The sequence below is a fragment of the Dermacentor albipictus genome, chromosome 4 (assembly GCF_038994185.2).
Source record: "Dermacentor albipictus isolate Rhodes 1998 colony chromosome 4, USDA_Dalb.pri_finalv2, whole genome shotgun sequence".
In the NCBI taxonomy this organism is placed as follows: domain Eukaryota; kingdom Metazoa; phylum Arthropoda; class Arachnida; order Ixodida; family Ixodidae; genus Dermacentor; species Dermacentor albipictus.
The window spans coordinates 91,200,218-91,220,720 of NC_091824.1; the positions used below are offsets into that span (position 1 = coordinate 91,200,218).

Here is a 20,503-nt window from a genome sequence, read left to right on the forward strand (position 1 = left end):
GCTTCCTTCCCCGCCCGGGGCACGCCGTCGACGTCGACGAGGCAACTCTCGTCCAGGTGACAATGGACGAGGGACCACATAACGCCGCTGGCAGCGGCTCCGGCCGGGGCGTCGTTTGCGCCGATAAGATTCGCTTTCCCTACTCACTGCCGAGCGACGCCACGCCCTGTAGTAGCGCGCACGTCTGCGACGCTCGGACGGGCAGCGAAAAGTCGCGATAACGGTACCACGAGGGCGCTATGTATAGACCTCGTCCGGCGGGGCGAGGGAGCCGCAGACGCAAGCGTATTCGGAGAACCGGATGCTCAGCGGTCATCAAGAAAGGACGAAAAAATAAAACACGAAAAGAAACGAGGGGAGACCAGGAGGAAGCTGTGTGTACTGTTATGTGCACGCATTTAGGCTTCCGCTGCACTGCCGCTCGCCCTTATCGAACATATTTAGAGTGGCGAGGCTGATCACCGCGACGTTATTCTAACCGCGGAGACCGCTACTGATACCGTTTTCCCCGCCGCTGTGTCGCAAGGCCTCGCTAGGATTTGCTGCTTTTTTCGGTGCGCTCGGCGGTTCAAGACAAGGACTGATCTGAAGGCGCGATGCTGTTCCTGCATCCTGTATATCCTGTGTGAGTTCAAGCTGAGTCAGTTAAGGCTGATTATCTATAAGTGAAGCGGTGCGGTCACATCAGGCGTCGCCCCACTTCTTTTCTTCTTCTTTCTTTTTTTTTGGTACTGGCGTATCTTCCTTCATTTCTTTCTTTCCTTTTTCTTTCTTTGGCGAAAGTCCTCGTTCCTCTCGAAAAGCGAGTTGTCTTCGTCTATAGAATCCGGGACATCTTGCCGCCGCGAGTGAGACTTCAGGCGCCAAGTTTACCACTTACTGGTTTCGCAGCTATATCAACGAGCACCAACGAGAAGCACTTCCTGGTGCCTGCTATTTATTAAGTAGGATATAGCAGAGAGAGGGAGGCAGGAAGTACGATCGGTAGAAAGTAACTATAGCCTGTTCGTGCTCGCTGCGCATGTAATCAGTGCGTCAACGCTTGTCGAAAATAGATCCGCGTGCATTAGGAAATGAAAGGCAATGCGTTACAGAAAAGACCACCACCGCCACGTGGTATTGGTACTCATGAAAACTATATACTTCTGTCCGTACCAGGGCGGTTCTACTGCCTTCCTGTTTTTTTTTTTTTTCGGCGCTGGTTCAGGGAGCGGTACTCTTACTCGACAAATAATAATCCATCAGGCCCCGCGAAGCCCCGTTCTCTAAATTCCATTCGTTGCCGTTACGTTCTTCTCTTTGCGGAAGCACAAACAGACAGTGAAACGCCGTTTCCGCAAGCAGCGCTTTGAGCTTCACGGTATAAAAATTGAAAACGATCGAATACTAAGTTTGCCGCGTCTGCATATGCGTTTCTTCCAAATAGCGCTTCAATGATCGGCGCAGAGCCCGGTGCTTCAGTGTGTTTCCATCAACGGTAAAGCCAACGCCTTTGGGGTACTGGACTTCATCGTGACTGCGAGCCTTTCGTTCCGGATTAGAAATAAAGCGTACACGCAGAATTCTATGGTCAACAGAAGTATACGTGAGTCACGTTCTGCGTCAGCATAACTGCCGACGTGCTGCTGCGTGTGCTTGGGCCTCCTATAAGGCACTCCTGGTGCATGCTGTGACAAAGAGCAGAAGAGTCACAGAAAAAAAAGAAGATATATTCGGAACTTTTACTGGCCTACATGCGCGGAATGATGATGAGGAGGAACAAAGGACGAGACGGGATGTATAGATATATCGCGCTCCTGGGTCAAAGCACTGCGTATATAGGCTACCCAAGTATATGATGTCAGTGTAGTTTTTACATAACGCAGTCAATCGCCCGGGAGTGGAAGCTGTTAATGTTTTGGCTCCCAAGTGCTGTGAAGCGTTCTAGAATACGTTCCGAAATGGGCTGGGTATCAGAGTGAATTTAGTTCGGAGCATGGACGCAGGATGGGCACCACAGCCTTCTCTCGCCGTCTGTAGTCGCTGATGAAGTGTTCCTCTACTCCGCCGAGAAATCAGCATAAGTTGACAATTATTTGATTATCTTAAAAGTTTTCGGAACGCCAGCAAAGGGCCGCAAATGTTTTTAGAAATGATTTTAGGCGCAAGAAATAAGACACGTACAGGCGCCTAAAACCATTTCTAAAAGTCATTACCAACTAGCCCGGCAGCAAACGTTACTAAACTATGCCACAAAGGTTCCACCGCACTGCCCCTGGTCATAGCGCTGGTCGCATGCACACTCATTTAATGCTCTTGGCGAATCCTGCACTTGTATACCTACATTGTGTTCGTGGTGAAATTTGTAGCGCGCACAACAGACAAGGACGCAGAGAAGGTGGACACATGAATGCGACCTTTGCGTGCCGCAATTTTTTAGCACGTCACGGAAATTACTAAGCGACAGTGTTTACATGTAGTACAGCCACTTTGTCCGAAACAGGATGGACCCTGTTTCCTGTAGAGGTGGGCTAATATCAACTTTCTCGAATACGAATAGAATACGAATGGTCAAACGCAGACGCGTATATTCACATCTAGAATACTTACTCAGTATTATTAGGTGCCACGCCCGTGGGCTGGTGTAAAAAGGACAGTTAACTATCAGGGACGAACGATCAATCTTAAACGCAAGATCATAAATGTCACGTAAAAAAGTAGCACGAAGAACCTCTGCACAATTTTTCAGACCTTAGTCGCAAACAAGCTTTCTAAGAGAGATTGACTGCATGCTGTATGACTAGCTTTAAAAAAAAAAGCGCTAAATAAACTATCATCAATCGTGATCATCATCGTCCGTTTTGCTGTCTCACTTCTGATAATTTGCGATACATCGTTTAGAAGACGAAGAAGACTAACCAGACTTTAATATTCAGTTGTTGCAGAATATATGGTTACATTAGAATATTCGGAAATAGCGAATAGTTACTTTTCGAACAAGAATTCGAATATTTAGCGTGTAGTACTCGATTCGTATTCAAAACTTCGAATATTCGCCCATCTCAACATTCCGGCTATTTGCGTCCCGCCAGGAGGAGAGCACACGGGGTCAGCCGCCTCTCTCCCTCAAAGCGATTCGCCTTCCTGGCAGATTGCCGCTGTTTGCATGAATGCGACGCGCTGGCAATGCGATGCGACGCACAAATTTTCGCATTGCTGTAAATGGCGCATATGCACTCTTGCGATCACGTGAAAGCGTTCCCTGCGCGTGCTTTGAACGACGTTCCGTACGGCTTCCTGCTATCACAACGGCTACATGAATATCTGCTGACTGACTCACAATGTTTTTACACGGGGGTGTTGTTTGCGGCGAAATTGAACCAGCCGATCTGTCAAGCATGTGCTTGAAGCGTACTACTTCAATGGTGGATCCGGGATCGGAGAGGTGACCTGGAAGCTCGGCGGGGCTTCTCCCTGCATTCTAGCACGTCTGTGCTGACAAAACTAAATATAACTAAACGGGAGCGTTTCACGAGCTTCCTTTGGACGTGCTCGCTGTGGCAGCCTCAGCGATTGCAAGAATAAGAGCAATTAAGACAGTGTAGCACGACGTCAGGACACGCGAAGAGGCGGGCGCGCTGCCTTAGCTCTGTGTATATACCACGTATGATTACGCCTTAACAGCATCCGTGTACTCGCAGAACGACGAAGGACATGTTTCACTCGTAAGCACGCTGTGACAGGAATGAGAGACAGACACTTGCCTAAAGCTCTCCTCCGAGATACGAGACTGCGACTCGATGCTAGAACTTCCCTTGTCATGTCACGGTGTTCTTTGTCAAGCAGAATTAAAAAAAAAAATGAGGGTTCTTACTTGCCGACACCACGATCCGATTATGAGGCACGCTGTAGCGGGCGACTCCGGATTAATTTCGATCACCGCGGGATCTGTAACGTGCACCTAATGCACGGTACATCAGCGTTTCAGCATTTGCGACCGCCGCGGTCTGGATTGGATCCCGCGACCTCGTGCTTAGCAGCGCAGCGCCGTAGCCACTAAGCAACCACGGTGGGCGTCAAGGAGGATGTTCCGCTATAGGAGCGGAAGTAGTTTTGTGGTATAAACGCATCCGTGCGTTCTTAAACCGACGTTAATCAACTCCCTCTGCGATTGGACGCGTTACCTATAATCGCTGCTATGTCCCGCGCCTGCGCGAGTCTCTTATTTAAATCAACTCCGTTGGCACAGTCACGCGTTAATCTTCGCGCATGTCAGGGCACGCGTCGCGCGTGCGTGCTTCAAGTGAATGCGCTATTTCCCGGCTGCTTTCATAAATCCACAGGGAAGTGCCCACAACAACTTAACTGCTATAATTATCGTTTTTCTCTCCGTAACCTACGGCTGACCACTTCGCGTTAACATGGAACTCGCTACATTGCAGCTAGTGTGGCGTAAGGTCTTCTTACAAGCACGTGAAGCGACTGTGTAACTGAACAAATATACAGAAGCCGGTAGGCGGGCACCCTGTGGGAACAAAGAGCTTCCAACTGTACAACAAGCCCTGCTTGAAAGCTCTTTGTAAACGTTTGCTCATCGCTCATCGCGAGACGTCGTCAGGCGGAGCGACTCGTACTGCAAGCTCGGATAAAAGGTTCCGGCTGTAGCCGGACACCTATAACTACAAAGCGCAAGCGCCATATACCCAAGAAGCGAGACACCGTACCGCCCAATTCGTCCCGGCCAGTGGCGGCACGACTGTGAGTACGGCGCGTGTATAAGGTGACGCTCGTGCGCTGACTCTGCGGCTTTCGGCGCTTCGAGAACTTATAGTTCCCACGTGCGGCGTTGACCGTGTAATGGGCAGGCTCTTTGAGTATGTGTGCACATTGCCGAAGGCGTATAGAGCGTCTTTATCGCCTCCACGTTCTGTTACGCGCTCCCTTGGGTGTATACACACACGATGACGGAGCAAGACAAGTTGTTGTGCACGAGGCTGGTGCTAAATGCCACCCTTACACAGACGCTTGCGCTCGCGCTGTTACGTGATGGACCCGGAAGGCGGAACGCTCCGATGAGCACGGAAGCGAAGCCATCGCGTGCGTTAAGACGAGCATGCACGCGCGTGCAGTGGGACATTGTGAGGCATCGCCTCCTCCAAGAAACGGCACCGCTCTTGCGAGCCGTCGACCGTCCCCTCTTTGTGTACGGGCCGGCCTAATTGCCCCAGCTGAATGAGCTTTTTCGCGCTTCGGGGAAACCGTTCGGAGTTGGTCGCTTTCTTTGATGACATGGAAAAACAAAGCGCTGCGCTCGCGTACTGTACCTGTGTTGGGCTGACCGCATACGCGCGCGTGCTCGGTATTAAGAGTGAGCGCAGTTGAGACGCCTGCCTCGTTTTCCGAGCCGCTGGCTTGCGACGTGCCGCCTCGGTATCTGGCCTCCCTTTTATTTCACGGCGTCCTAGAACTTTGAACATAGATAACTCATGTCGGGTGTAATCTCTCGGGGACTGTGTGTTGCTTTTTGTATAGTGCATCCGCCGCGGAGCGCGCTGAAGTGCTCGTTCCGTTAAAATGTGTTTCTGAGGAGTCAAAGAGCGTTACCCTAGCCGTTGAAAGGCGCTTCCAGTTTCCGTATGGAACGGAAATTGAGCGTGCAAAGTTTTTTTGGAAAGCTTCTCTGGAGTCTCAGGACGTGTGCTTGGCTTGCGTTCTATTTCACTTACCGCACCTGCAATTTTTCGCAAAGAAATAATGGCCCTGTACATAATAAGCGACGCAGTGGGTCCGGCCTACGCAATAACTTACGCGTAGTTTCGGTTGTGCACTTGCGCATTTGTGCTGAAGCTATAGTCTCTCTAGTACGTTAAGCCGCTTGCATCAACTAATTTTACAGCTCGTTAATCACTGCGCACATGCGAAACTGCTATGATGCTATGGTGCTGGGAGCGGTTGCATTCTAATATGACAAACTAAGTATAATGAGTTCAGTGCTTAGGCTAAATGCTTTCTGTCTGCGAAGAATGCGGTTATTTTATCTGAGCGGTTCTTAACTATATAATACGACCGCACAGTCACTTTGTTTTCCCGCCTTTTTCAGGGCATTTTAATTATGTACGACGTCACAAACATGGACTCGTTCAACCACCTGTCCTACTGGTTCAGGAATATCGAAGAGGTAAGCGCAAAACTCTGTCTTAATTTTTGCTGTTGTATATTTGCTGTGAAGTGTGGCTCGCACGGTGCAGCATCGTCGTCGCAATTGGTTAATTGTTTTGCCCTAAGCACACGTAGGTGGCATTTTTTTTTATTGTCATATATTCTTTGTGTCAAACGGAGAGCTGTCCAGGTGCCGTACTGTCGCAGAGAGGAAGGTTGTGTGCCAGGTCGTTTTAAACGTTTCCAAGAAGGCGTTTCGAAACGTCGTATAGGCCTCCGAGTTCACTCTCGGGCTGTCTGTGACCCACCCTAAATAGGAATTATGCATGTATAGCAATCCTAAGTAGTGTTATATCATGCACTCAAACTCTTTGGAACAACCTTTGCTAGCGCAAGTCGTATCCGAATGTAAGCTTTCGTACCCTTAATCCTACGTTGGCGCTTGTCTGGTCGGTTCAAACCGAGTCGCACCAAGCCTTATCGAGGGGCGACGAGCAGAATCGATGTTGCACGAGGATGCAGCCCTTAACGAGACACTAGATAGAAAAATTATTTGAGCCGTATTAGTAACTTAGTCTACTGCAATACGAGAAAGAAAGAAAGAAAGAAAGAAAGAAAGAAAGAAAGAAAGAAAGAAAGAAAGAAAGGAATGGGGAAGAAGCTTGGTAGTCATAAGACGCAAAACATACGAGACGGGTGTCGACGACGCCTTGAAGTTCCCTCACCAGCTTGCCGCGACATCGTCGATTCTTAAGCTGTTCGCTTGGACACAGTTAGTTATTTATCGGTAAAGATCGAACGTGTTGTATTCTGTAAACGCCAAAGAAAAAAATTTAGCTAGCTTCAAGAACGTTTTCTGAGCGACAACTGTCTATAAATACGAGGAAAAAAAAATACTCGCGACAAAAACAAATACGCTGACGTACCGGCGTTAGATGGTTCGGCGCAAAATTCAAGAAATGCGAGACCGGCTTTCATTTTCTTTTGCACAATAACCAACGTATTACTCCGAAATTAACGAAACTATCGTTCTGGGAGAAAAAGAAAGGGAAATTTATCACCGCTAAATTCACGCAGTGTTCCTGCTTTTATATATAGCGTCCCTTTAAACGCGGGAACTGCAACGCGTCCCGACTGGAATGTCTGCATGATGACGCAATGTCGGAGGCGCGCCTTCGAGTGGCCGCCAGACTCGGCGCCGGCGACTGATTGCTGTTGATCTTCCGCTCGCGCTTTTCTTTCTCGTCGCCACGCGTGCGAGAGCAGCCTTTCCTGTGATCTGCACCGCCGCGGCCGCGATAGAGGCTCTGGTCGCGGCTCGGCAATCCTCTTAGCATTACGAGGGTCGATCCGCATTCCGGCTCGTGCGCGAGGCTTATAGTCGCATTCAGCCCGGGATTTGCTTGACAAACTCCTCCCCGCGCCCTCTGCATAGCGGGGGAGGCCCACGTTCGGCGGCACCCGCCGCATTGAAGGCGCTGTCGCCCGAAAGCTGCTTGGTCGCGGCGTTTCTTTGGGCTCGCGGTGCCGGTAAAGAGGATCGAGGACGAACAACGTTGTTCGCAAAGAGGGCAAGTCAATCGCTCTTGCATCATGGTGCTCGTGAAGTCGGGAGAACCCAAACGGTGGCGTCAGGAGCTCGCGCCTCAGTCTAGGGATGTAGCGACTGTGGTTGGTCGGAATCAAAGAACGAAAAGAAAAAAAATGTTCGATTATTGCAGATTTCGATTAATTAGGCTGGAGAACGGGAAAGGAAAGCGTTCGGCCACGTCGGCTACCATTATGCTACGTCTGCTACATGTAAACGTCGCCTGCTTATAGGCTAGTGACGTTAGCGATGGCGGTATGTCGCATACAGACAGGTTTAGCATAATGCTATACCGCACACCGTCGTCATTGCAACCCGTGCCCTTGCGCTTTCTATGTAGGCGGAACGCGCAGCCTATGGTATGGAAGGGAGACGCAGCTAACGGTCATCCGAAAAAGCTGTATCGGTATGGCAATCCAGCTGCGTCGCGAGCTGTCTTGCTTAGTGGAGGATGTATTAAAGGGTATTCCAGTGAACGAAATAGGATCTTGGATTGTACGTACACAGACTAGTGGCAGATTATATATATATATATATATATATATATATATATATATATATATATATATATATATATATATATATATATATATATATATATATATATATATATATATATATATGTGTGTGTGTGATTGCAAAAAGCCGCAGCATAAGAACATGCCAAGGTATAAAGACGTTAGTCACACATCTCAGGAGGTAGGGACGTAAAAAAAGGCAACAACAAAAAGACACTAATTCAGATAAACCACACGTGTTGTGAAGATACTGAAATTCGTATTCTAACAGAGACAAAGATGCATGGCTAACGCAAGTCTCCCCTAATCTTTTGATGTGGAATGCCTCGATTATTTCTCGTGTGGTTTCGCATTTGTGTCTTGAAATAATTTTCGTGTCTTCAAACAAAGGAGGTTTACAACCGCAATTGAAACAATGTGACGCTAATGTGAAGCATTAGTGTTGTTAAGCGAATGTTTGTGTTCTTTCAGTCTAATATTAATGCACCTGCCGCTCTGTCCAATATAAGTTTTCCCGCACTTGAGTGGAATCCGATAAACTATACCAGTGTTACAATACTTGTGCCCTTATACCCTTGTAACACTGGTAAAGTTTACTCAAGTTTACTGAACGGACGGAGTATATATATATATATATATATATATATATATATATATATATATATATATATATATATATATATATATATATATATATATAGCATGATGTGAGAACGCAGACTGGCCCTTGTTTTCTTGTTCAGTTGCCCTCTGTGCGCCCCTTTCCCTGTTATCCTCCGCCCTCAGAACGCGTCACCCGAAGTGGTCAAAGTCCTGGTGGGCAACAAGTGTGACGCGACGCACGCCCGTCAAGTGGAGAAGGACCGGGGAGAGAAGGTGGGAACCCTCTTCTGTACCCGATATTTGCCGGATAAGAGCTCCTCTATAAGTCAGAGTTCAGTCGTCGTGCTTGACGTCCGAAAGACGTTCGCACCGTTTGGAAACATACGGTTTGGTGTCGCGTAGAACCACTGCGAAAGTTGAACGACATCACCTTTGCCTCACTTGTACATAGAACGATCATATATATTAACATTTCTTTTCTTCGTCTTTTCTCGCCCTCCTCCGTCTAGGGATTTTCTGTCCTCTATCCCCTTTCATATGCAAAGTAGCATGTTAAGTACGGGCATACATATGTACGCCAGACGAATTCTGTGCATTTCGATAATGAGCTACTCTCTCTCTCTTGATAATGATAACGCAATTAATCATTACGAATATTGTTCGCATATGTTGTACGTCACTAAATGGTTGGTACTATGCGTAAGTTGACACTAATGGGAGAACACCAAGTTAACCTAACTGGCGTATTAAACTTCTAAGAATTGAGAAGAGTTGAGCGTCTTGCCTTCATCGGAAGCTTTGTGCGCCCGAGAGAAGACGACGAAGTGTCTTCTTGTCGGAACGCTTGTTTCTGTGCTCTCTGATTTTTTGGTGAAATCTTCGCCTCTCGAGGTGCCTCCCCTCCCCGTCTTGCGGCCATGGACGCGGAGAATGCCAGAGGCCCACCTGGCCAGAAGTCATCACGGCTGTCAACCGCAAGGAAGCGAGTTGGCTCCACCAGCGACACCGAGGACACCGAGCTGTACTCTATGTCGGAAGACGACTCATCCGACGACGGCTTCATACCCGTTCGGAGTAAGAGGGCGAAGAGAAAGACCGCCAACACAGCGCCGTCAACTCCTGCGAGCACTACGACTATGAAGTCAAGGCCTGCGCGCTGGCCACACGTCATCATCTTTATGCCGGAAGAACCGTCAAGCAACCTACGGTTGCTGAACAGGCAAGCCCTATCCATTTTTCTGGAACGTGCGGTGCCGAATCAAATTAAAGACATCAGAATAAACCCACGCAAGAATATACTCGCCATAGACGTGTACAACGCGAGTGCGCTTGGAACACTTCAAGAAATCACGGAGCTAGGCGGAATCAAAATGCGCCCCTTCATCCCGATCGACGACACATCGATAGCTGGTGTAATTTACGACATTGACACTGCCATTCCCAATGATGATTTACCTAGCCTCATCAAGCCGGCAAACGAGGGCACGATCATTACGCAAGTGCGCCGTCTTGGGAATACGCGCTGCGTAAAAGTAATTTTCAAGGGGGATTGCATACCAACCCCCGTTAAAGTCGGACATTTTCGACATCCGGTTCGACCATTCATCCAGAAGCCGCTTCAATGCCATCAGTGCTTCAGGCTGGGACACGTCAAGGGCGTGTGTCCCAACTCGCTACTGTGTCCCCGTTGCGCTGAACCTCATGCAGAAGAGACCTGTGGTGCCACAGTTCTGAAGTGCGCCAACTGTGGCGGCCCTCACGTAGCCTCGTCGAAGGACTGTCCCCGCATCAAGAGGGAGCGCGCGGTTCTTAAGCAAATGGCCAGAGACAATTCGGCCCACAGGGAGGCAGCCGAAGTAGTTCGGCGTCGGCGTCGACGTCGACACCATCGTACGTCTTCAAAGAAGGCGCATGCGCGAATCGATAGTACCCGCTCCACTACGGTACCACTTACTCGCGCCGCGAAAGGGCCTACCACTTCCACGAGAGAATCAGATAAGACTCTTTCTTTAGAGGAATGGCCTGCGCTACCGAGCCGCTCCCTTGCTAGGGAACCTCAGAAGGTCACGGCCCCACCGGAGCCTTCTCCGGCCATTGATGATTCGCCTAAACCAGATGGTCAAGTCATCTCGGTGCTACGTTCCCTCATGGAGGCTATTCGAACGATTTTAGTTGAGATGGGGACACCGTCTGCTCGAAGCGCACTCAAAGTGCTGGACGCCTTAAGCCCAGTGCTTGAATCCCTCAACTAGAAAGATGGCTACCCATACCCCATCCTTCCGAAAAGAAGTCAAGGCAGCGTCCGTCATGCAGTGGAACGCCCGAGGGCTAAAATCACGAATTTCAGATTTCCGTCAGTATGTGTACACCAATGTGTTTCCACTCATTGTCATTTGTGAGCCCAACTTGTCGAAACCAATCCGACTGTCAGGGTACGAATGTTTCGTGTCCTCAACAAATAGTGCATGCAGCAAAATCATCGTTTTTGTTCGTCGTGAACTCACCTATGTTTTGCAACCAATTGCGCCCCACGACGACAATCAGTACATTTGCATCACAGTTAAAAAGAACAAACTCTTGTTTACTCTCATAGGCGTGTATATATCGCCTTCCAGCAATTTCGACACTAGAAGATTAGCGGATATCTTGAGTGTTTGCCCCACCCCATGGATCATCATTGGAGATTTCAATGCACACCATCCAGCATGGGGGAGTACAAAGACAAATGCAAAAGGACGAAGATTATCAAACATCGCATACAACTATGGCCTTACTCTCTTGAACGATGGTAGCCCCACCTTTCTTCGAGGCGTGTCATACGGCAGCTGCCTCGACCTTGCTTTCGTTTCCGACTCTCTCGCCAGATGTGTGAAGTGGTTTCCAGATATTGAGACACATGGGAGTGATCACATTCCCACCTATCTGAACATCAAAGGGTTGTCGTCTAGATCTGGCCCACGGAATAACATTCGGACGATTCAATGGGCCAAGTTCAAATCTGATATGGAAGATGCCTGCAGCGAGGGCCTACCCTCTGGGTTAGAACAAACAATTAAAAATACGATGCGAAACACCACTCGCATGCTGACGATCTCTCACACGCGGAATGACTTCGACATAGAATTAGAGCGACTTCGCGCACTTCGTCGCCGGGCGGAACGTCGATATCGGCGTACAAAATCAATCCATGACCTTAGGGCAGCCAGGAGGATACAAAAGAAGATTCAGCGTCGAATGGATAGATTAGCGTCAGAACGTTGGGCAACGTTTTGCAAGACACTCGACCCCCGCAAGCCACTATCTCATATTTGGAAAACGGTGCAAGGTCTGCGTTGCCTTCCGGAACAGCGTTTTCCCTTCAAGGCGCTCGCGCTTTTCCAAGGGCGGCAAGACGTCGATGTCGCAGAAGACTTTTGTGCGCGGATGGCAGACCAAGCGACACGTCCAGACCCTCCAGCCCGAGATGACGTCCCCCGTTCCCGCGATTGCCGCATGGACCTTCCTTTCTCAATGGAGGAGCTCGAGGCAGCACTAGCTCTCTGCAGGCGCTCATCATCTCCGGGCCCAGATGGTATATCATACCGAGCCTTGTGCTATCTCGGAGAATCCGCACGGATAGCACTATTGAGTCTCTACAACACCTCATGGCAGGAGGGAAATGTTCCTGACGAATGGAAAGTGAGCCGCCTGGTGCCAATCTTGAAGCAGGGCAAATCCCCGCTAGAGCTCGCCTCTTACCGCCCCATAGCGTTGGCCAGCTGTGTAGGAAAGATTATGGAACGGATGATCCTTGGCCGCCTGGAATGGTACCTTGAATACTACAAGATTTATCCGAATTCCATGGCTGGTTTCCGACGTGGCCGCTCTTCCATCGACAATGTAGTTGATCTCGTATCATATGTCCAGCACGAAAGGTCCCGTAAACGTTTATCTGCAGCTTTATTCTTAGATGTGAAAGGGGCATACGATAACGTATTACATGAGGCAATCCTCGACGCTCTTGTGACGGTTGGCCTAGGTGGTCGAGTATTTTTGTGGATCGCAAGTTACCTTTCTGCAAGATCATTCTATGTGTTAACCGACGATGGCCCAACTACGCGACGCTATACCAGCAGGGGCGTTCCTCAAGGCGGTGCTCTTAGCCCGACGCTATTCAACCTCGCTCTTATTGGGCTTGCTGAACACTTGCCAACTACCACCAAAATTTCAATATACGCAGATGACATTTGTGTCTGGACTTCGGCAGTCACACGTCCTCAGGTACGTGCACGGCTTCAAAGAGCGGCTACTTTGACATCGAGCTACTTGTGTGAACAAGGTCTGAGCATATCGCCAGAAAAATGCGCCCTAGTAGCATTTACTCGCAAACCAATGACGCCTTATGTCATCTCAATCAATGGGCGGACCATATCCTATGTCAGAACCCACAGATTTCTTGGCGTAATTATCGACCGAGACCTCAGTTGGAGCCCACACGTGGCCTACATGAAACGGCGCCTGACAGCAACCTCCCAGTTGTTTAAATACTTGACAGGAAAGACGTGGGGGATGTCAGTAGACGCAATGCTGAGACTCTACAGAGCTCTCTTTCTCGGTTTCTTAAGATACAGTCTACCTGTACTGACCAACACCTGCAAGACAAATATTCGTGTTCTGCAGGCAGCACAAGCTCAAGCACTCAGAGTTTGTCTTGGTTTGCCCAGATGCACGTCAACTGAGGCAACTATTGCGATTGCTCGGGACCATCCAATGCAAACTCACATCACGGTGGAAGCCCTGAGAACGCATATCAGACATTTTGCACGTGCCCCCTATCACCACCTTGCAACACTACCTTCAGACAGGCACCAAGCATCATTCTCGAAAACTATCGTCAAGTACAACGACAAACTTCCCTCGGGCTTCACCGCTCCATCTAAGCCACCGATACCCCCTTGGTGCCTTGTCAGCCCCACCGTCCATCTCAGCGTACCAGGAATCGGGAAAAAGTCTGAGCTGTCGTCGCCTGTGCTCAAACAACTGTCTCTGCTTCTTCTGCACGAGAGGTACGCGGAGAGTGCACATATTTATACAGATGGTTCCACAAACATCCAGTGTTCGTCCGGTGCTGTGGTCGTCCCAGCAAGAGGTATTACCATCAGCTTTAGGACTGACCACCCAACGACATCTACATCTGCGGAACTAGCTGCTCTTCGCGCTGCTCTTAGTTTCGTCAATCGGGAACCACCTCGACAATGGTCAATTTTCAGTGACTCAAAGGCAGCCCTCCAATCTGTGCTATCAGCTCTGCGTCGCGGGCCATTCGAACAGCTCGTGCTCGATATTCGATGCCTGCTTCATTCATCACATGAGAAAGGGCATCACGTGACGTTTCAGTGGCTGCCAAGTCACTGCGGCGTCATAGGAAATGAAGACGCTGATAAAGCCGCTCGGACAGCTCTTGAAGACACACAGGAAGAGGCCATACCACATTCGCGGTCCGACGCAGCCAGCAGACTTCAAGTGCTTGCACGGGAGATCACGCTCTCTCTATGGTGCACACCAAGCAGCCCGACCAACCGCAGCAATCATCAACACGACCTGCCCTCATTGATGCGTCTCTGTATGCCAACTGGACTCCGCCGAAGTGAGGCCACCCTGCTTTATCGCTTATGGCTAGGGGTGGCCTTCACGAAATCCTACTCGTTTCGCATTGGAATGGCCGATAACGCTCTCTGCAATGCCTGTCTTTGCGAGGAGACGCTGGAACACATTCTGTGCGACTGTCCTGAATATAATGTTCAGAGACAGTCCATGGCATCTGTTCTAGCGCACCTGGACAATAGACCATTGTCAGTTGCAACCATTTTCACACATCGCCGACAGAAGACATCGCAGCTGAAGGCGACGAAAGGACTACTTCGGTTTATGAAGGATACGGGCTTGGACAAGCGGCTGTGACAGTGATATCGCGTACTGCGCAAGAGTGACGGACTGCAACTGACGATGTGTTCGCTGTGTTATGTGCTCTCTCTCTCTCTCTCTCCTCCCATCTTTCATCTCCCCCATCCCGCTCCCATGTGTAGGGTAGCAAACCGGTTAAGCGAAACTGGTTAACCTCCCTGCCTTCCTTCTCCACTTTTTCCTTCCTTCCTTGTGCGCCCGAGAGAGAGAGAGAGAAAATGATAAAAGAAAGGCAAGGAGAACCAGGACTGAGCCCGGTTGGCTACCCTACACTGGGGAAAGGGAAAGGGGGACGGAAAGATGAAAAGAAGAGAAAGTCCACTGGAGATATCAGTCGGTCACTCAGTCCGAATCACAGGCGCTCACTCAATCCGGTCGCTTTCAGATATCGCAGCAGCGCTTTTGTGGCCTTTTGTAGCTGCGATATGCGAGGCCATGGTCCCAAGATCTTCTTCAAGGTGAACGGCTTCCCATCTAGCTGATTGAGAGCTGTGCAGAGGTCTTGCCTTTCGTTTTCATAAGATGGGCAGTAGCACAGTAGGAGTTCTATGGTTTCCTCGACACCGCAGGCATTGCACTCGGCGCTATCAGCCATTCCAATCAGAAATGCATAAGCATTTGTGAATGCGACTCCCAAACGTAAGCGGCACAGCACTGTTTCCTCATTTCGCGGAAGACCTGGTAACAGCCGCAGTTGCATAGAGGGATCGAGGGAATGCAAGCGGTGGTGAGTGAATTCAGATGTGTGCCACTTCTCCAATGCGCCCGAAATAACGCATAAACAAAAGGCGGCAGGCGGCGCCACATTGAAATTCTCGCACAAGCACCTCGTGACGTCATAGATGTTCGCATCGCCCTGGCGAGCCGATAACGCTAATCGGCTGATGACCAGCACGCTGCGTTCGAAAATAAAAGCTTAAGCTTCCAACATCTTGTGTACAGGTTTATTGCACAAATAGGGCCCAAATAAACAAAACAATATTGTAGTATAAAATGACAACACGGCGACATCTTTGACGTCGCGACGAATTCATCGGTACTGTAATGTCAGAATAATAACAAATGAAGGGAATTTGGTGCTAAAAATAAGCAATCTTGTTACTAGAGTCTAGAGTTACTAGAGTTACTGTTACTAGAGTCTAGAGTTACAATCTACAGTTACTTAGTGTTTATATTAGTCCTTCTTTATTCACAACGGCAGTCGATGATTATCGTATAGCACGTGCAGCGACAGCCACGTTGCTATACGTGGCTGTCGCTCAATGCTGGCAGTTCACTGAAGGTCGGCAATCCCGAGAGAAAATAACGCAACTGCTTCGTGCAACCCACGTACCAGCACCGCGTTACACGGCGGGGCCTACGCTTTCGAAAGCTCTGCGTCGAGGAGTCGTTGACACCGGCCGACGCGGATCGATTCGTTGCTAGTTATTGCGTAACTATAACTGTGTACAAAACAACGAGAAGAAGGGGGGGGGGGGGGACATACACGCGTTGACATCAATCGCGCGAGGTCAACGAGATATACGGGCGATATACCCGTTCGGGGAAGGAAAAAAAAAAAAATGTCACGCGCGCGGGGCTCGTGTGTTTGCCGTGCTTTTATACGTGCTCGGCGCACGCGACTGGCATTCCTGCTCGCTGATATGGGGCACGCACGGTTGGCGATAACGAGGAGCACGTCACAGGGTTCGGGTCACGAAGGTCTCTGGAAAGGACAAAGCGAGAGAAAAGGAAAAAAAAAGAAATGAAAGGAAAGGGCGAGTGGAAACGGGCATGTGTATATATGCTCTATTTCGAGCGCGTGAGGCGAATCGAAAACGATCGAGCTATCTGGTCTTTTCTTTCGTGTGATAGGACTCGCAGGTATATATATATATATATATATATATATATATATATATATATATATATATATATATATATATATATATATATATATATATATATATATATATATATATATATATATATATACTGTGAGGCATCGTCGATTGGGGGTGTCACTCCTTGGCCGTGTTCTCGATTTGTCGCAAGTTTCAATTTCCTTTTCTTTCATTTCTTTTCGTTGTTTTTTTTTTTGCTTCCTGAAAACTTTTTTTTTTAGATGCTTCGCAGCAATAACGGCAGAGCCTGGAAAACAAGCAAACAAATGATGCGCTTCTGCAGACTGCAGCATTTGCAGTATATTTAGATAATCGCGGTACACAGACCCCGATAAACGTGATAAAAGACACACGAAGGCACACGTACTTACATGTGGTCGCAAGTGTCTTGTCCATTAACATTAAATAAACCCGCTTAAGGATTTGACCTGTACGAAGGTACGGACGCTTCGCTGTACTGCACGCGTCTCGCTGCAGGGCACGAGGTGGCAGCGTTGCTGCTTGATGTATGAAGCTTCTGTGATCCCTATCTGTGCGAGGCGTCTAGATGCATATGCACTCTGAACATTTTTACACCCTTAAGGGAGTTTTAAGGGTGTTTTGTCGCGCGGTAGCACCCTTACCGTCAGAGCCCTAAAGAATTTATGTAGGACAATAGCGGAGCTCTGACGAGACGTGCGATGACAAAAGACGTAGTTGAAAACTATGTAACCATTCTGACAGCCTTGGGCGCACAGAAATATCCGACAAGAAAATTTCACAGGGAGAGATAGGAAACTCTCCTGTCGGATATTTATATGCGCCCATCGCTGTCAGAATGATTACATAGTTTTCAACTACGTCTTTTGTTATCGCACGTCTCGTTAGAGCTCCGCTGTCGTCCTCTATAAATGTTTGTAAGGCCCTAACGATAAGGGTGTTACAGTGCGACAAGAAAACACCCTTAAGGGTGTAAAAATGTTCGGAGTGTGGGGTTAGAGTGTGGGGCGACTAGGCACGTTCACGAGTGCTAAGTTTGAGGCTACGACACGTGCAGACACGTTCAGTTCGTGGGCGCCGCTGTCTCGTTTCGTAGTAAGAACATTTGCTGACTTGGAAGACGGTGTGATGTAGAAACGACTTATTTTGAACTATTTTCGAGGTTCATTGACGTATGGCTGTAAATCTAAATTACTAGGGACATTTATTCCATACTGCCCAAAGAAACGATGATGACGAATAGTGTAAAACTGGGGAAAAGGAAGACACTCTATAGGGACAACAATGTTTTTTTAGATTGAAAGTACTATGCAGACGCGGTGGAGTCAATGAGAACACTCGCCACCGTGGAGTTTCGTATGGAAATTACTATAGAGGGAAATTTAGCGCTAATGTCCGCGAGAGCTGCATGCAAGCATGGCGGTGCAGGGAACTAGAAAGTCCAACAGAACTACAGCTGACGCTAAGTTTTCTTTCTTAACAGAATGACCACGTAAGCAATGTTTGTTTTTTTCTCTGCTACGTATCCTCTGCTTGGGCAGCGATGATTGTCTTTTGTGCTTCGTCGGAACGCGCTGTATAGCGGACGACACGTGGGGTTCGCCATACACGCTTGCGTTGGTTGCGTAGAAGGCCTGGCGCTTTGCAGTTCGCGTCCTAACAAGTGGCAGAGCTTGCGCTACTTACATTGTGCCCATTTCTGGGACCGCTACATCCGCACTTGAAAACACAATCACTTTGCTACATTTAACTTGCGGGTGAGGGGGAAGTCCGGATAAAGTATTATAATCAGCCGCGCCCAATGACTGTTGTGCCTTACGGCATGAAATCGTACGTTGGATTATCAAATGATGGAACTATTTACTCTCCGTCCAGGGATAGCCTACGTAGCGTTACAGTCTCAGTGTCTTATCACCATCAATTATCTAATCAGACTTATTGCAGGTATAACTGCCGAACTTTATTGTGTAATCACGACTGACCGTAAATATGTTCGTGAAAATGACTTTGGTCGAACGTGCAGCGACATTTCAATGCCAATAGAACACCAACTGGAATTTTTTCTAACAGTGTGTGTCACTTCTAGCTTTGTCGATTTCATTTTCAGCCTGTTTATAAATAAGAGCTACACTATTACTTGTTTACCGGCAGGAGCAAAGCAAATATTACATATTTTGACAAAATGAGGGCCGTCCTTTGGTGACGTGTACCAAAAACTTGAACTTTGTAGGTTCCTTATGCGCCCTGAAAGCAATTACTGAATACTCGCCTTCTCCCACTTTTTAGGCGTTATACCCGGCATTTGGTTGTTTTCACCATGTATTTTCGGTAATCTATGTGGGACACGGTATTCATATTTATTCGAAGTACGAAGCACTGTTATTATTGACGAGCGATAAAAGTTTATTCTGTCTAGGTTCATTACAGCCTTTGTGGAAAGTTACTCGTTAAAGCGTTCCAGGCTGTCATAAATATTTCCCAGACTCCTAATACAACAGCATGAAATACGGACTTGAAATTCCTTGAAAATAGGCATGAAACGAGAACAAGGTAAAAGTGGGAGACAACATTTCGACAAGTGGACCTTGTTCTCGTTTTTCTCATCGTCTTGAATTTCCATCTCCCGCCTTCCCCGTGTTTTCCATGGCAAATAGGGAGAATTTTAAGCGCAATGCGTTGCGAAACTTTGAGTTTACTGTTTTAAATGCAAATGTTGCGGATAATTACTTTTTTCCTCGTGTTCTTGTGCATCTTACGAGATTCGTTGTCTGTTTCTCCTGTGTCCTCGGTGAGCTGAACGAGGCATATTGTTTATATCTGCAGGAAAAGTAGGGGTGTGATATGGGTACTGTGTAGGCAGTGTTCCAAATGGTTGGTTTAGTGTGCCCTTTCCAGTAGAATACGCATGTAAGTGCTCCATGTATACCGTTCTTAGTCTGTTTTACGAGTGTTGTAAAACTTCGATGGTTGCGCTGGCATAACTACAACTGAGGTCAAATTTTGCGAACACAGGGTGAACAAATGACCAAGTTTTTGTGCGTTGGTAAATGCGCGTTGATCAAATACAGCGTTAAAAGAATTGGGGGCAAGTATTCTAAAGTATCGCACTGCTGTTACTAGCTAGGTTTCCCAATGTCGGAAGAGAACTCTGCGTTTCAGATATTTTATACTTTGCAGTAATGGGCAGTACGTTAAGTGCAATGTGTGGCGTAGATTTAACGTTTCTGGCATATTTAGAAGCGTTACGAATAATTAGTGAACCCTCTTTTTTTTTCTCTTTACTTTTTCATGCGTGATATATTGGTTCGCCTGCTGTCCTTACCGAACTATATTTGGCCACTGTAAGGACTACGTAACGGGTGGTGTGTAGGTAAATATCAGCATATATGAGTAGTTGGGGCTTTCGCAATAAATTACGTATGCAAGCACTCTAGAGTTTTATGAGCGTGTATAACGAGTGGGAAAGAATTGAGCCTGCTGCCTCGGCAGAACTATACACGCCACTAAGACCAAATTTAGCTAAAATTGGTGGTGCGCTATGCAAACTCTGTGCGAAGTTAAATGCGAGTGGATCAAACACAGTCTCTGTACAAAAAAATATTATTCAAGTGTTAGAGCGTGTGACAGCTATCAGCTATGCTTCACAGTGTCCCGACATAGCTGTAGGTGACAACAGGTTTATATTTCGTGGAAAGGGGAGGGGGATCATGGTAAGCGCATTGTGCGACAAAATTTTTACGTTCCTGGTCCAGCTGGAAACGTTGCAGAGTATTGAACCGTCGTTTTATCCCCTCTGTGTTCATACATCATAAGACGTTCCTGCATGGTTTCAGTGATGTCCTCGGTAGAAA

General features: G+C 48.0%; 1 protein-coding gene across 2 annotated transcripts in view; it reads left to right on the forward strand.

Annotated features, from left to right (window-relative positions):
• LOC135917685 (ras-related protein Rab-8A-like) overlaps positions 1-20,503 on the forward strand; it is a 138,686-nt gene that overhangs the window by 105,764 nt on the left and 12,419 nt on the right. For both annotated transcript variants that reach the window (XM_065451264.2, XM_065451263.2), the window contains exons 4-5: positions 6,080-6,157; positions 9,031-9,120. In XM_065451264.2, coding sequence (XP_065307336.1) covers positions 6,080-6,157; positions 9,031-9,120 — 168 coding nt within the window. The remainder of the gene's footprint in view (positions 1-6,079; positions 6,158-9,030; positions 9,121-20,503) is intronic.